Source organism: Procambarus clarkii, chromosome 14 (genome assembly GCF_040958095.1).
Source record: "Procambarus clarkii isolate CNS0578487 chromosome 14, FALCON_Pclarkii_2.0, whole genome shotgun sequence".
Lineage (NCBI taxonomy): Eukaryota > Metazoa > Arthropoda > Malacostraca > Decapoda > Cambaridae > Procambarus > Procambarus clarkii.
The window spans coordinates 249,938-266,583 of record NC_091163.1 but is presented as its reverse complement, the minus strand read 5'-3'; the positions used below and the strand labels follow the sequence as shown (position 1 = coordinate 266,583).

General features: G+C 39.8%; 1 protein-coding gene across 1 annotated transcript in view; it reads left to right on the top strand.

Moving 5' to 3' along the window:
- LOC123771109 (uncharacterized) overlaps positions 1–16,646 on the top strand; it is a 50,980-nt gene that overhangs the window by 21,549 nt on the left and 12,785 nt on the right. The window contains 18 exon segments of the mRNA XM_069324621.1: positions 1,782–1,941; positions 2,104–2,333; positions 2,455–2,644; positions 2,868–3,095; positions 4,655–4,779; positions 5,426–5,553; positions 7,615–7,711; positions 7,832–7,957; positions 8,278–8,386; positions 8,488–8,664; positions 8,799–8,992; positions 10,288–10,480; positions 11,722–11,774; positions 11,776–11,850; positions 12,014–12,206; positions 14,993–15,105; positions 15,217–15,436; positions 15,580–15,689. Coding sequence (XP_069180722.1) covers positions 1,782–1,941; positions 2,104–2,333; positions 2,455–2,644; positions 2,868–3,095; positions 4,655–4,779; positions 5,426–5,553; positions 7,615–7,711; positions 7,832–7,957; positions 8,278–8,386; positions 8,488–8,664; positions 8,799–8,992; positions 10,288–10,480; positions 11,722–11,774; positions 11,776–11,850; positions 12,014–12,206; positions 14,993–15,105; positions 15,217–15,436; positions 15,580–15,689 — 2,721 coding nt within the window.

Here is a 16,646-nt window from a genome sequence, read left to right as displayed (position 1 = left end):
GAACAATGGCGTGGACGGGAAAATAGTCTACACTTTTCCCCCTGCTTTGAAGATTTAAAAAGATATTCACTCAAACGCTTGGGATCGCCACTAGATTCTATGTTTGCCTGATTGATTGATTAAGATTAAGCCACCCAAAAGGTGGCACGGGCATGAATAGCCCGTAAGTGGTGGCCCTTTTGAGCCATTACCAAGAGCTGATACTCGAGATCTGTGGAGGTGCGACTGCACCCTGCGTGACGGGAGATGTCTCCCGTGTAATGTTTGCCGAGCAATAAAATGACCGATTGCTCTTGGTGAAGCAGATAACTCGCGATCACTTGAACAGTCTGGTTGCACCTGTGGGGGTGACGCTTGTGACGGTTAAGACTTCACGTATCTGTTAAATTAGCTTCTGGCAGCGCCCTTCAACTACCGGATTCTGCAACGGAAGTGTGGGGACGGCGAAGTAAATTAAGCTGGAGCCTTGATAGACAGGAAAAGACCTCTGCTCTGGCCGGAACAGAGGCGGTCCACGTCGGGTAGGCACAGCGTCGCAGGACAGAATAACGCCTTGGGTGGGAAAACTCATGGCCGCGGCTCCCTTGATGCCAGGCACTCGACCAATCGGCTACAGCGAGGACGTAAGGCCGTCGCGCTGGACCCAAACGAGGCGAAGCCGGTGGGTGACAGACACCGGCAGGGAACCGTTAAACACTTGAAAGCCGGTCCCCTTCTCCCTCTATTGATACTGGTAATGGCTCAAAAGGGCCACCACTTACGGGCTATTCGTGCCCGTGCCACCTTTTGGGTGACTTAATCTTCATCAATCAATCCCTTCTCTCTCCGTCTGTTACTATGGGCCAAATTTCAGAATTCGGGGAAAACCTGTAACTATTGAGTGGCTGCCGCAACGAGGGTTGGTTCTTTGGTATACTGAAGGCATACAGATTCCAAAAACGCCTAATTTCGACCTCCTATCTCTTATAACAAGCGGGATAGGTTTGTGCAGAGACTGTGCACATCTCGGAAAATTTCTAAGGGCAAAATACCTCTTTCTAAAACTATCTAACAAATGTAAGCTAGCCAAGTCGGCCAAAAGCCGCCACTGTACCCAGAGGATCCATGGGCTCCATTGTGGGAGAACTAGAGCACCAACACTAGAGATCGATCCTCGTTATTTTTTTTTTTTTTTTTTTTTTTTTTTTTTTTTTTTTTTTTTTTGGGGGGGGGGGTGTTATCATACTCACGGAATACATTGACACGATCCGTTACTTCCACAGTGCAACCAGCAGCCATGTAGAAAAAAGTCCCACACTTGTAGGACGTACGAGGCTGCCTACGGTACATAAAGCAAACATCATAGCCTGCCACTGTAACAGGTACATCCTTGTACAGGACCATCTTCACAGTATGGGTAACATTTAGGTCCTTCGCCTGTCCAGAATTATACTGTTTGAGGCAGACCCGCAATATCTTGCCGCAGAGTACGAGTAAGTGCCTGGATTACACGATTCTCGGTCTTTCCCATCAGTACTTAAGAAATTTATTTCAGAATTTCTAAACATTTCTATACGCAACCTTTGCGTGTGTACAAACACACACCGTGGTAAAATCTTTGGCCCCTCATGACCATGAATGTGAATGGGTTACGTGCAAGTTCTTAATATTCGACAAAGAATGCTTTTGAAGCTCGAAGTTACAAATGGTATTTGTAAATGTAAAATATATACAACTGGAATTACTTGTAAAATCTTAAATTTCAGATATTTAAAATGCTAGCTAAGAATTTTCATTTCCAGATAAATGGCATACCTTTATTGGGTATAGAGAAAGAGTTCCTAATCAGTGGGGTCGATCAAGTCATAGATACCAGCGTGACGGTGACCTCCATGAAAGCAGACCTGTTTACAACACGAAGTTCTCTAGTCACAGGAACTATTAATGGCATCTTGACTGCAGGCGAGTTAATAAAATAGATTACCGTTTTGATGTAACATAAATTGTATTTAAATAAAAATACAGGTATAGTATAAATTATCTACGTAATGACCAAATTAAAATTTTAAAGTTGCGATCTGTGAGCACAATGTAATTTAATTTTTAATAAGAGACTTCTTTCAGATTTCATGCGCAAAAGTGTTAGTAACCAGGTGATAAAGGGCGAGCACACGTACAAGACCCTGACGTGTGGCGGTATATCAAACACTGCCAGTGGAGTAAAATGGCTCTCTATCAATGGCATAGATTCTTCAACCATTGTCACAAAGGGTGCTAATGTAACTTTCCTGGATAAAAAAATATTTAACAAGTTGAAAGTTCTTGGCCAGATCAACACGGGACTAGTCAATGGTGTAAGTTCTCTTGGAATTATTTAATGTATTATACTTGGTGTATATAGCCTAATATTTTGCAGAAGGAAAAAGTATGCTCGAATTAGGCTATAATCTTAAATTTGCTTTCCTTCCTCCCCAGATGGACGCAAGTGGGCTGGCTAATAACGTCATATATACAGACGTCACGCACACCCAGACATTGACTGGGTCTTATTCATTTGCTTCTGTCCAGGTGGATGGTAATGTTGATGTAACTACCATTAATGGCATTAACTTGAGAGATTTAGATGCTTCTGTTGTGAAAACCTCTGGAGATTTTACATTGAAAGGTTAGTGTAGATTCGTATATCGAACATAATGGGGTTTTTGGAAATGTCTAAAATTGTTTAAAATGCATGGAAAGATGGTACATTAGTTAATATTTTCATAAATTGCAAATTATATATTATAAACCCACTCATTGGTGTTTTAGGCATAGCTTAAAAATTTATATTTTAATGTTTCATAACATTTAATATAGATTATGGCTTTAAAATAAACTTGGTCCAACAGGTCCGATAACTTACAAGACAGGCTTGACTGTTGGCGGAGATCTTAATATCGGCTCTATTAATGGCTTGGACTGGGATAACCTGGTTGACCTCCAGTCTCAAGATGTCATCACTGCAAATTACTATTTTTCTAAAGGATTTGTCTCGGATGCTGTAAGGTGCGACAACATCAATGGACTAGATTTAAGTAAGGATGTGGTTCTTACGGATACCCAGCAAACCATTTATGGTAAGTTTATTTTTCAGTTTTCATAATAGGGGAGGGGGCAAAATTCTAAATCACTTACTAATGTACCTTGTAGGATGAAAAGCCTAAGTCGTCTTAATTCATGATTTTTCTTAGATTTCTTCTGAAAAAGTGACGGCCAAAGGAGCTCTTCGGCAACTATGTAGTAGAAATAAAATTAAAGTACTTTACCATGGGGCCTAAATTAACACTTCACAGTTGGCTAAAAGTTAAATTCTTGCCTTTTTAAAATTTGAATATAAAAATTCGCTGAAAAGAATGAATGGCTTCAACGTTTTTCGTCTCAAACAAATAATAGAACAAAATTTTCTAGACACTTTAGTGTAATATCCAAACATATAGGTTTCAGTTGTAACTGAACATTAGTTTTAGGTATTCAAAGATCTTGATGATGGCTTTGTTTGCCAGAGATAATAATCCCCCCCCCCCTGCCCCTCGTGTTCTGTCTTCAGACCTCTGAACCATATTTGACATGCTGGCTGTTTTGACTAGACTAATGCCTTTTTATACTACTCGTAATGGAATAGAGAACTTGGTAAAGTTTTCTTCAGTTCCCCCCAAACTGTAATTGTTTTTATAGAACTTATTGATAGTCAAACTATATAGATGAATGACTTGTAACAGTATGTCTAAATTTTTTAAATTTATTGTAAATTTAAATAATCACTATTAGCTAAACATCAGATTTAAATGTAATCCACTGTACATTCGTAAAGAGATTTTTCCCATTTACCAGTGATCTTAATCTCCAGTGATTAAGACGAGAACCCGCTGTCGGAAATCGACCCCACCTTTATTCCTGAAGATTCCACCCCCCCCCCCCCCTTCACATTGCCCCCAAATGCATCACGAAGTATATTAAAGGCAATTGCCACCCAAAAAATCTCGAGCTATACACTTGGTCTTTAACCTATTAATGTATAAGAATATTGCAACCGGTCCTAAAGTCCATTCTACCCAGCAGTCGAGCCCAAAGACTCCTCCATCAATCAAAACAGAACTTCTCAAATATAAATTATATATTTGCATATTTAGGCGGTGTTTAGGTTCTTTTGCAGAATATGTAGTACGTGGGGTGAAGCATTTAAATGTAGTTCGAACGGTAGTCGGCGAAGCACTTGTTCCGGAAGTGATCGGACATAATCAGGTAGTAGTGTCCAGTTTTCCTTCATAAATAGGGTTTGGTGGGTGCATGGAATAAACTTTGGGTCCCCGTTTAGAGGACGGGCTGAATATTGATCGGTACAGAGTTATTACGGCAAGCCTGGCAGAGCCTAGCGTGAGGATGGGTAGGGATGATCATCCATGTTGGTTTCTCCTTGACTTGAAAATGTTTAATGCCAAACTTTTCGAAGCAGGTCAAACTTCGTTTCCCCACTTCAGGAAGTTGGCCTTTTCAAATGGCACTAGTAATGAAATAAATGACTACGCATTTTGTCTGAAGATATTAAGTTTTAAAAAATTGCCTGAATATGGTGAAGTATTGAAATATTTCAGGGACGAGTAACCTTCAATAGTGATGTGATAGGTTACTGGTCCAGCTGGAGTGACAATGGGAGAAGGAGTTACCATCAACAACATTGACATCTCGAGCCTTAAAGTGGATGCAACAAGCCTTGGTGTTCTGGTCGTGGAGGATCCCGCCAACTTCACTGTACCTCTTACTGTAAGTCGATGCGTCTGTAACTGGCGGGTCCTAACAGTGTTCTAGATTTACAATCTTCCAGCATGTATAGGGGTATTTCTTCACGTGGGAATGTCATCTTGGCCTGAACACAAGTTTGTCTCCGAACTTTAGTGACACAACTATACTTTCTCGGTTTGTTTACACTGGTATTCTTTGTTTTTTACCATTTAGAGGAAATAAATCTCAAACTTGAGTAAAACTGGGTAGTAAAGCGCCCAAAATTTAGTCGCCTAGTGCTATTTAAAATTGTGATTGCAACTACTCTAGTGCACGGTATTCTACCTCGGCTTGCCGCAGGACGACCTAGACTCTATCTACGGGAAGAATAAAAAATTGGAGTAAAGTGTCCTTAACACAATGCCTTTCTTCACCTAATGGGAAGAAGGCTTAATGTCAGGCTTGTCGAGGTCACCCTAACACAACTAGCGACCTTCCACAGAATGCTTACCACAATTGGCCCAAATACAGGCTTTCTATTCTCCCCAGAATGAGCTGTAAAATATACCATTTGCCACTTTACTCTGATGCAACGGCGGTAAACTTCTAAAGTGTGAATATAATTGTAGCTGTATGAAATTCCATATTTTTGGAAAGTGTTTTTCCTGTCAAACAATTTTAATTTCAGTGTACTGGTGATGTTACCGTCCAGACAATCAATGGTCTGGTACTGGATGGCATAGAAGAGAGGTACTGGAGGCGCTCTGTTGATCAGGACATTAACGTCAGGGTGCACATCAACCAAGCTATTTTTCTGTAAGTATTATGAAGTGAACTTGAACTTCAATATCCAAAGGGACTAGAAGCGTGGGAGAGGAAGGAGGATGAAGACTTTAAAATGATCCATATACTGATCAGTATATATTAAAATATACAAGATTGCTTTTCCTGAGCTTTAGTCGGTTTAGCTTACTAGCTTGTAAATAAACTTCAGAGGTTTAGGTTTGAATTTCTAGTCAGCCGTGGCTTGATGTAGACCCACTACTAATAGTTTGTATGATATCCAGCCAAGTGATGTAAAAGGGACTGGTAGAATAATCGGAGAATGGATGTTTGACAATTATTCTGAAATGTTATACACCTACCCGTAGAGTTTCCCAAAAAAGTTCCTGCCGTGGGAAAGGGGGGGGGGAAGGAAGGAAGGCTACATTAGCTTATCCCGAATACAATTTCTCTTGTGGGCTCGACTGAGACGGAACGCCGGCGGCTTGTCAAAGATTCCACCCTCTTCCTGGAATTGTAGATTTTATTGAACTGGATTTTAAACACTTTTTGCTAATTACGGCTGTGGAAGGAGGTCTACATGGTCCCAACCCTATGGGTAAAGCATTAAAATTGTGGCTTGAAGCTGTTGCCTCTTGTTAAGATTTTAATATAATAGTCTAGGTCAAGGGTGGCAAATGTGAGTTCGCCTAAATTAGGAATGATAACTTATCGTACCCATGTGAATTATTTCTCAATGGACGAAGATCTTGAAAGGATACGCCCGGCAACCCCCCCATGGGCATTTAGACCCAAATTGTAACAGTGTATCGAAGTAATCAACCTGGTTTTATTGATCAAATAACTCTAGCACTGTTACGTGTTGTCATAATACCATGACATTTATTATAAAATGTATAGTTTATTCACTTTCTATTCCATATAATATGCAAATTACATAATGGCTAAATAAAACGGAAAATTAAACACGCCCGTGTTCACGGGCATCCCCGCTGATCTACCGGGGAAGTCATCGGGCCAAAACAGAAATAATAGTATAATTGGTATCGCAATTGCATTAGCTAAGTAGTATAGATAAAATAATTTCTATTAGCATTTCTATGGAGGAAGAAATTCTTAATTTCTTGAAATAGGTTTAATATCTGACCATAATTTAGCAAGGGTTGAGGCACTGCACGCCGCCTGCCAGCAAAACTGGCAACTGTGCCAAAATGGCCGTGCTGGCATGGGTTCGCCACTCCTGGCTTACTATCTTTCAGCCTTTTTAATGGGCGAGATCAGCCCCATTAAGTCTTGGTTGTAGTCTTACCTTGTGGGCCCCGACAGTTCCTAGTATGGGTGTCTACTTGGTGCTGGGATTTTTGTCTTCTGTTGAACTTCTTCCAAATCACTTTTTTTGAAGGCGACCTCTTGCTTGGATATAGTAGCCATGATGGGGGGGGGGGGGGGGGATGGCTGCACCGGGCCAGACTAGTTTTGAAAGGGTAACCAATTTCTTTTGTCGCGTTCGTTAGAATATTCCTGGGGTTTAGTTGGCTAATTTGTTTTCGTTTAAACTGCAGCCTCTACGTGGCTGTGAAACTTTGTGATAGGTGGATCAGAAACTCTAAGTCCCTTTCTTCATAAATTAGCTGTGTGGTAATATTGAGTTATTATGCAATGTTACACCCTACATGAAGTGTTGTGTATTCCAATACTGAAAGCATTTTTCCGTTTTTTTACCATTTGTAGAATATATCGTGTAGATGTATTTGCAAGTTTTCTACACTTTAACATAGATTTTGGTGTCTCCAAATTTGAGGAAAGTTTTTCATACTTCACTGACTGCTAGTGAGGGTTGTGTACAGGTTGTTTTAAAATTTTAAGATGTTTAAATTTGCTTTTTGTATAATTCGGCCATTACTAGAAAATGCTTTTATCTTGGTCCCTCTGCTTCATGTATCTACAATGGTACAAAATGTAGCATTTAGTGCAAATTATAGTAAATGGGTTAGTCGTATGTGGGTTAAACCCCCATCCCTAAGTTCCCTAAATTTTTTGTGGTAGTGTAGTTCTTATAAATTTAATTATTAACTATTTTTAATTTAACTTTAGCAACGAAGTGACAGGGTCTAGTATTAATGGCAACCAGATGACAGACTACCTAGACTTCGGCAGCTCCCAGTTGATCACTGGTTCCTATACTTTCCAGGTTTGTAAAATGACGGTTTTAATGCATAAAGGAAATAAAAGTTGCCATATTAGCTATAGATCACTCTTGACTGTGTTAAATCTTCCAAAATTGAATCTTTTTAAATACTTCTTCATTTAGAGCTCCGTAAGAGTGAAGGGAAACCTGGAATTGGGTCCAGAAAGTACTGTGAATGGCATAGATATTGGGGCCCTGAACAACACTGTGATGACCCTGTCTGGTGACCAGACCATTGAAGGACCAGTGGTAAGTGACCCAGTTGGTACTGTTGATTACGGTGCCTGCGTTATGATGCTAGTCTCAATGGGGTTATCAAGGAGCAAAGTCAAATGACTAAAATATAGTATCGGCTCTCGAAGCGCTTGAAAAGTACTTTTTTTAACGTTCAAAATGCAAAGTGGTGGGAGGGAAGGAGGCGGCGTTGAGCTACAATCTTGCAGTAATGGTTTAATAAACAAACTACAGGCTCTAAATGTGCAGGGGGTTAAGATTTCCTTGAGCATGATGGCATAATTAGTTTTGTAAATGTAATTTTTCGTAATTTGGAATTTAACATTTCATTCCAGGAATGCAAGGGCAGAATGACTATTGAGAACCTAAGTTTGTCTGGTAGGCTCAATGGCATGGATCTTTATAAGGATTTCATGAGACTGGACCAAAGTTTATGGCATACAGGTGAACATTGCGTATAGAATTGCCTTTGCAATTGTGATGGAAATGCAGTAAAATTGTCTTGCTTCTGCATTGATTTTAATATTTTAAATGCAATGTTTCAGGTCACGTTACATTCGCGTCCAAAACCGTAGCAACACATATGAAATTAAATGGTCACTTGACTGTAGATTCCCTAAATGGATTTGATGTCCAAGCCTTGGCAGCCGATATGGTGCTGGTCGACCAGGATGCCATAATAGAGGGATCTTTTGGCCTTCAGTTCACCAGCGCACTAAGTGGTAATTCTATATATCAACTGTTAGTTGTTTTAAAGTGGCAATCTTTATTTTAATGTTGTAAAAGTGGGGAAAAAAGTTGGAAAAATCTTGTAAATAGTTCTTTCAACGTCGCGAATTTATATTTTCTTCTGCAGTTCAAAGTCTTAATGTGAGTGGAACTATTGACGGAGTGAATATAGAGGACCTTATGAGGCGCGCGCTCATGAAGTCGACGACATCTGCTCAGGAGGTGACGGGTCGTGTGACGGTGACGGGCGGGGTCCACTTCCAGCAGCCGCCTACTCTTGCCCAAGTGAATTCCAAGAACTGGGAGAAGCACCTGAATGATGTAATTTGTGCAGTTGATTTATTAAACCTAAATATTTGCAGTAGTTACATATAATGATGCATTCAGACTTTCAAAATTTTGATTTTGTACTGCTTGTGCTGTTGTTTAACCCAATTAATGTACTTCTGCTCAATACATTGGTAATGCTTTGGCACGGCTTGCTCTACTAAATGTCGTAGCCTAGCCAATGGGAGGGGTCGCCTGGTAGGCGCTTGGCAATTTCTATTTCTTGTGTATCATTTGGTGTGAGTAATACTATCTTCAGGGTGGCATGCGTCTTTAAAAGGGGTCTAATCTGGCATTTAACTTTATAATTATATTTAAATATTAGTAGGGCAGACGGCCAACCCACACATTTGAAAATGAACCCACAGAAAAATCCTTAATATGACCGAGCGTTGTCTACAAATTGAATAATTTTGTTTTGTCAATGTGCGGTGTCTCAATTCGTTTACGGCAAGTCTCGCTAAAGTATTGTAGAGGATAAGCATAGGAAATGGAGAACGCCAGCATTGGAAGAAACGGCGGTGTAAACCATATTACTACGAAGCGTTTGTAGCTTAAACTTGCACGTCATAATATGGTTCACACTGCTACTCAGTGCTTCCAGTGTTGACGTGTTTACGCCATCATGTTTTCTTCTCGTACTTTGAAACTGGCCGTACACTGAATGATTAACTAAAAGATTTTAATGGATCCATATGTAGATTTTCTCTTTGTAGGGAATGTAATCAGTCATATAGACTAGACTTCCAAAGTAATCTTTCCTGCCAATACTACCTTGTCGAATCGCCTCTGATAACCAACATGCATCTTGATCCTAGTCGTGCCCTTCCCTTTCACAGTACATAAATCCTCTAATGTTAACGTGTGATCCGACTTGGCTTTAGCCTGTCTTGGCTCCTTTTAGCTCTTCGCATTTTGGCCTACTGCAGTTTTCCTTGACCTTTTACATATTTATACCTTGTTCCCCATTCTTCACTTTAACCCTTTGCCTATACCTTGTTATCTTGCCTTTATAAATTGACCTTCTGTTTTACTCCTTTTCCATTATACGACTTTATAATGATGCTGGACTGGTTGAAATTAATTATCAGGTCTGTGGGTTAGCGCTAAGCTTTAGCTCCCGTTATTGAGCGTAGTCACCTGCGTTAGTAGGACAACTTAAGATACAAAAATTTCCCCAATGGACGACTCGAAGCTATTATGTTGGCACCTGAGCAGCTGTTGGAAGCGCCATTACAATATTGATTTAAAATGCATCGATCAGAACTAATTCGTGTATTGGCTTTCAGGTTGTGTTGAAGGACTATAGTGGTATCATCACTGGCACAAAGACTTTCCTTCAACCACTGAACATCCGCGGCAACTTTGATCCCACAACTATTAATGGCATAAACGTGATAGACTTGGCATCCCGATGCCTCACAAAGTCCGGTGACCAGGTTATTCCTGGCCATTACACCTTTAACTCTAGCATAAATGTGTGTAAGTACCGAGCTGGCTACTAGTTGTGCTTCTTGGTTAGCAAGGTTGTTTCCGTAGCTAGTTGCCTTTTTTTCACGTAGTTTGGTGGTCTACCATTGTTTTTATAAGTAGATTCGTTTGTTCTCCCAAGCGACTTGTTTAATTTTGTCTATGAACTCTTAAGCTGCAAGTTTAAAATTCATTGTCAATACAGTATTTGTCTTGAGGAAACGTTACCCCTCCCCCCCCCCCTCGAAGCAAGATTTTTAGGGCTAAACATTTACTTCTTTGCAGCCATTTTAAGAAAATGAGCGTTTTAAAATGTAAAAAATGCATTGTAATTTGATAATTAAGATAGCCTTTTGAATCTAGCTCTGATAAAGGTTTTCTTTAAATTTGTTGGTTTAATGTGGCCTTTGTACTTGTTATGCATTAAAGTATTTTTTCCATTGTAATGGTCTGCTTGCCGTGTTGCTGCACACACTTGTAGTATAGGTCATTTTAAAGGACTTTTTTTTTTTGGGGGGGGGGAGCATTGTAGCCGTGAGTCTTGTTCTAACCAGTACATCATCATTCCATAATCCAGACAGGCGTATGACTAAATCCTTTATATTAATTATATTAAATATAAAGTCTTGTGCAATCTGTCTTAGAGCTAAATTTCATGTTGTAGCACGGATGAGATGATTGGGGGGTAGGGGGAGGCGGAATCCTGGATGCAATAGTCTAGAATAAGACTTGCCAAAAAGTTTTACCAAAGGGTCACCATCTCTAAGTTTCAAATGGAGACGGTAATCTGGCTGCTTGCCAAGGGGCCTCCCTAATTATTAAAAAAAAATACTCTTGGCAGTTCCGGCTTTGTGAGGTAGATTCCATGGCTTCATTGCTTTGTGCGGGTGAAGGTATATTGTACTATCCTGCATTTTAGCTCTAGCTTAAAGCGGTTGTCATAGTGTAAACGCACAATATTAGTCTAGGCAATCAACTATATTCCGTATATTAAAAAATTTGATCAGCCCTGTTTAGTCTGTGGTTAGGCTGCTCTACATTTCCAGGTACACCTTTGTGGTGATCAGTCTTATTGCTAGACAAATTTTTCTGGTGGGTACACGTGGAATGTGTAGGACATTATCCAACAGATTATGGCTAAACTGGATGGGTGATATTAATCATGGCAAAGTCCATGTAAGCATTCGCACAGGCCTGGTTGGTAGAAAGATTGATTATGCTTAATAATTTATCCATTTTCATTTTCTTTTCAGCCTACTTGTACTCGCCAATAATAGATGGTGTCAATGTGAGCAATATATTGTTAAGTTGACCAAATTGGTAATCTGGGAGGAACGGTTACCTTCATGGCTGATGTGACGTTCATAGGAGACATTACTGTTGCAACGGAACACTTTGAATGGTTGTGACTTAAAGGCGAGTAAAGACTCCTATTCTAAAAGATTCTAAATATTTAAAATGTTATTTAAGATTGAGCGAGTATAGCTTGACTTGATACTGTTTGTGTACAAATTTCTTATCGGCTGCTTAAATCTTTATAAATAGCTGAACTCGCGGCCAATTATAAAGGATCAATATGGGAATGTTAACATTCAAGAATCTGTACGGGTTGAGCACTTGACTGTCACGGGCAATATCGTCTCTGACGCGGCTGTGGTGGTGGGACTTAGTCAGAAAGTTGACTTGGCTCACTTCCTCGACGCGTTGGTCTTGAAATCTGTACCCCAAGAAATTTATGGTAAGTATTATAATAGTGTAAGTTTGTGGGGGGGGGGGGCTGGAGGAGCAGCAGCAAATTAAATTTCCTAATCCATTAGCTGGCCAAAATTAACTTCCAGGAAGCCTTTGCTAATGGCACATTAAAGTGGGGATATATGTAGTTACCATGTAGTTTTGCTCTAATGACCTGTATGCACTGACTTCTCTGGTTGCATGTAACTCCTTTTGTCACCTGTGCAGCCACCTCTTTGTCCATATCAATGTTGATAGTTAATCTTGACCCGTTCTATTGCCCCACATTAAATTATCACATTAATTCTCATATTTTCTTAAGCAAAGGCATTTGATAAATGTGACCATAACGAGATATACCACAATGTATTAAATGGGGTGAAATAGGAAGATGTATATTGTCTTGTGGGGAAACTCGAACGATTAATGAAGTAAAATTGTCAAAAAGCAGTAATGTCCTGTACCTCTGGTACACTGCTTTTTTTCAGTCTTAAACCACTGCTTTTCCGTAATTTCATATCGGACTAAATGTGTTGGCTTCTTATTTGCCGACTGCACAAAAATCGACATGAAAATTACTTGGACATATAAGGTGAAAAAAAATATTAAGTTTTAGACTGTGCAGCAGAAAATAACTGAAATTCCAGGCACTTGGATACGGTAAAAATGAACCTTGAACACTATGCAGTTTTGTCAAAAGTAGGAAAGCAACGTTTAAAGGATCTGGGGATAATGTCGCGCGACCAAACGTTTAGGGAACCCACTTGAGCAAATATCGCGTCAGCCAGGAAAATGATAGGATGGATTACGAGAAACTTCAAATCTAGATCCCATCACAATGGTTGTACCTATTTTAAATCACTTGTGCTCTCCCACCTTGAGTGTCACTATACTAGCGCGCGCGCACTATAAGACGGCAACTCTACTAGAGTTCCCCTTTAGAACGGAAGAGATTACCGAAATAGAGGAATAGACGATATGCACGACAAGGCTCCTAATTGAACATGGTCTCGAAGATCTCCAAATCTACTTTCCAGAAAGTATAAAATATTTACATGGAAAATACTAGAGGGCCAGGTCCCAAATTTACATGTTAAAAAACATTGAAGTGAACGATATGGAAGGAAATGTAGAATAAAACTCTTAAAGAACAGGTGCCATAAGTTTAATCAGAACTGAGACCATGAGAGGTCAACGGTTGTTAGCCATCTTCCAGAAAGTATAAAATATTGCCGGAACAAAAGTGAGTCTTAAACTATCCATTTTTTTTTAGTGCCGGACCGACTGGGTTGTAGTGAGCCTGCTGAAAGCAACATACTGTTGGACTAAGCTCACAAAGCAAAGACCTGGGCTGGGCTTGATATAAAGACTCAGAATCCCCCATCCCGGTCTTATTGCTCTGCCTCATTTCGGAATGTGTAAATTACTGCTACTTCCCTATTCTTTAATTCCACAAGTTTGGTTTGGCAGGATGTGCACTAGAATAAACTAATGGGTGGCTTGTGAAGGTCATCTGTCAAAGGAAAGTTTCGTCTTGGTATAATCACAGCGGTCGGTTGTGGTACTAAGTTTCCCTTTAACAAGTCTCCTACAGCGGCTAGTTGCTTGTGCATGTCTGCCTTGGTGACAAGTTTGGGGGGGGGGGGGGCGGCGGGCGGCGGCACAAGCTTTGAGATCCATATGGAATTTTTAAGTGTGCTACCTTTTATTTAATGGCATCACGACCTTTATTGTATAGTCTGTGCAATCCAATATTAAATTTCATATTTTAGTAGTAGGCATCCTTCAGTCTCGGAAGACTATGGACTTGCGCCCTGACAGGGTGCAAAGCCTGGGTAGGTAGATATGGAGAAGCTGTTACCCATGCAGCAGGTCTTCCCCTCTCCACGTTGCTGAAATTATCCAATAGAAAGGCAAATGCCAATGCACATGGTTCCAGCAACGTCGCAGGAGCTGCCAGAACGAGGTCGACGTAAACGACGAACTGCCTTAGGGGCTCCAACTCCGGATTTTTTTTTTTCCTCGAGGTTGACTCCTGAAGCCTTTCCTAAAGGAAGGGTATGGCCGCCAGGCAGCAGGAGGCTTAAAATCAGGGTTTTCCTTCCCCTTTATCTTAGTAGTAGCATACAGGGCAAGTGATGCATGTAATTTTTGGCTTTAGCTTATAAATTAGATCTCTAGGAAGAGATTATTAGTTGTGGGTATTCTGTTGTAAAAAAATCGTGCCATAGGAGATCCATTTAATCTTTAAATGGTAAAGTTTTTAAGATATAATGTTAGTAACCATAAACTTGCCCAAAATGTGTACTGATGGGTCTAAAGTCAATGACTGGTACAAGAATTAAAGTTCCGCATGATTGATAGGACAGATATTTACTTGTCAATAAGTAAATGGTTTAAAATTTCTTTGATAATGCTGTAATTGTCTTTATGTACTGTCGTGCTAACCTCAGTTTTGACGACTTTGTACTTAAATTTGTTGGTTAGTGTTGATTATCTTTCCATCCTTCGATAGTGTTGTAGCAGACCTGTGTATAGTATAACTGGATGGACAGCAACTTGTGATTTGCATTTGCATACCATGAAGATCATAGTTCAAATTTAATTCAAAGTAAGGGCTGGTAATGGAGAATAGGCAGTAAACTATCTAAACGGTATTTTATGAAAATTTTTACTAACTGGGACAAGTAGATGCTCGGTTTGTTAGGTCAGCTGAAAATGATAGAGGAAAGCAAAAGACGGTTCCTGTCTATAAATGGTATGCTTTTATACTTTTATATACTTTTTGTTCAGGTTCGGTATCGTTTCTGGGAGAAGTCAACGTAACTTCTATGACTGCAATCACGATAAATAATGTGGATGTAGTGGAACTCTACAAAGACAGTGTTATGGATAACGAAGACACTGTGAGTAGCCTATTCACCACTAGATGAAATTTGGTGTAAATATGAACTTTATACTAGAATTTTGTTCTTGATAGATAAAACCACTCTTAATAACCGGTTGATATTTGGCAGGTTATAACTTGCAACTTGGAGTTCAGCAGCCCACTAACGGTTAACAACGTGGTAGTGACGGCTTCGTTGTTGGGGCAGTCTGGCAGTGGCGTCTTGATCAATGGCGTCAGTGTGGCTGCCCTGTACTCGCAGGCAGTTCTTGCTAACGGCCACACCTTCGTAATCACGGGGAACAAGACCTTCTCTAATGGGTTCTCTACGGACAGTCTCACAGTTAATAGTAAGTATTCTTGCTCAGATTGAATTGCTTCACCGCCATAAGCCTTTGCATCTTTTAATTTGTTAATCATTTGTGCTAACTGGTGACAAAAGCTTTAGAATAAAGATTGTTTAAAGTATTGACTTTTTTAAATGTGTTTTCAGAAACGCTGGGTGGTGTAGCAGTGAGCGACCTAGTGGTCTTCTCTACCACAGGCCAGGTTGCTCAGGAAGTTTCCTTTGTCGCTCCAATCTCGATTCATGGGAATCTAAAGGCAAGGATTAAGCTTTAGTTAATGGTGACGACTACAACGTATCTATTTTGTAATAATGAAGCTTTAAATAAAGGCTTGGTCCAGTTAAATGTGGACCCTTTAACAATCTTGTGGGTAGTGGCAGTAAGGTTGGTCACTATGACAAACTTTTTTTGTACTTCAATGTAAAATTAACAGTTTACTAGTGTAGTAGATTAGCTAGTTAAATTGCTACAAATTTAAGTGATCTACAGTCCTGTGCTTCGTTACAGTGCATGATAGAGATCTGCAAATAAGCATGCAGATAGATCTTTAGCAGTGCATATACTATCTATAGCGGAATGAATTTAAATACTTCAGATTTTGGGAAAGCTCGTCTTGGATTAATACAAATTTCTTAATTACTGTTCCTAAATTCTTAATTGGTTATCGTTTGCAATAATGCAGACGCTTATCTCGCAACTCTCGGTAGCGAGAGCCAAGCAGTATTAACTTTAGTTAATTCAGTTGGCCAATGAAGTCTCGAGACTTTTCTTATTACCACAGGAAGAGAAGATTGTCAATAGGTCATCCCATATGTAGGAAAACCTGTCTAGAATGACGAGGAAAACTACTAGGGAATGTACTCTACTAAATTAGAAATTACTGTATACAAAATTAAACTAAAATCTAGCTAGGGTCGTAAATCCTAGCACCTCTTTTTCCTAATGACAGACTGGGTTGTAAGGGGCAGGTGGGGGAGGGGGGTTCCAAGGGATGAATGGAGACATTGAAGATCCACAATCCCCCTGCAGACAAGCATCTCGCATCAGCTTGTATTGTTAATACAAGGATAAGATTAAATAATTCGGTTCTCTAATTGAACACTGGTTCTGTTTAAATTGGGGATCTAAAAGTGTACAGTCCAGCCTAGCACCATAACTATAACCACCAATATTAAATAAGTTGTGTATATAGTATAAATGTATATGCAATCAA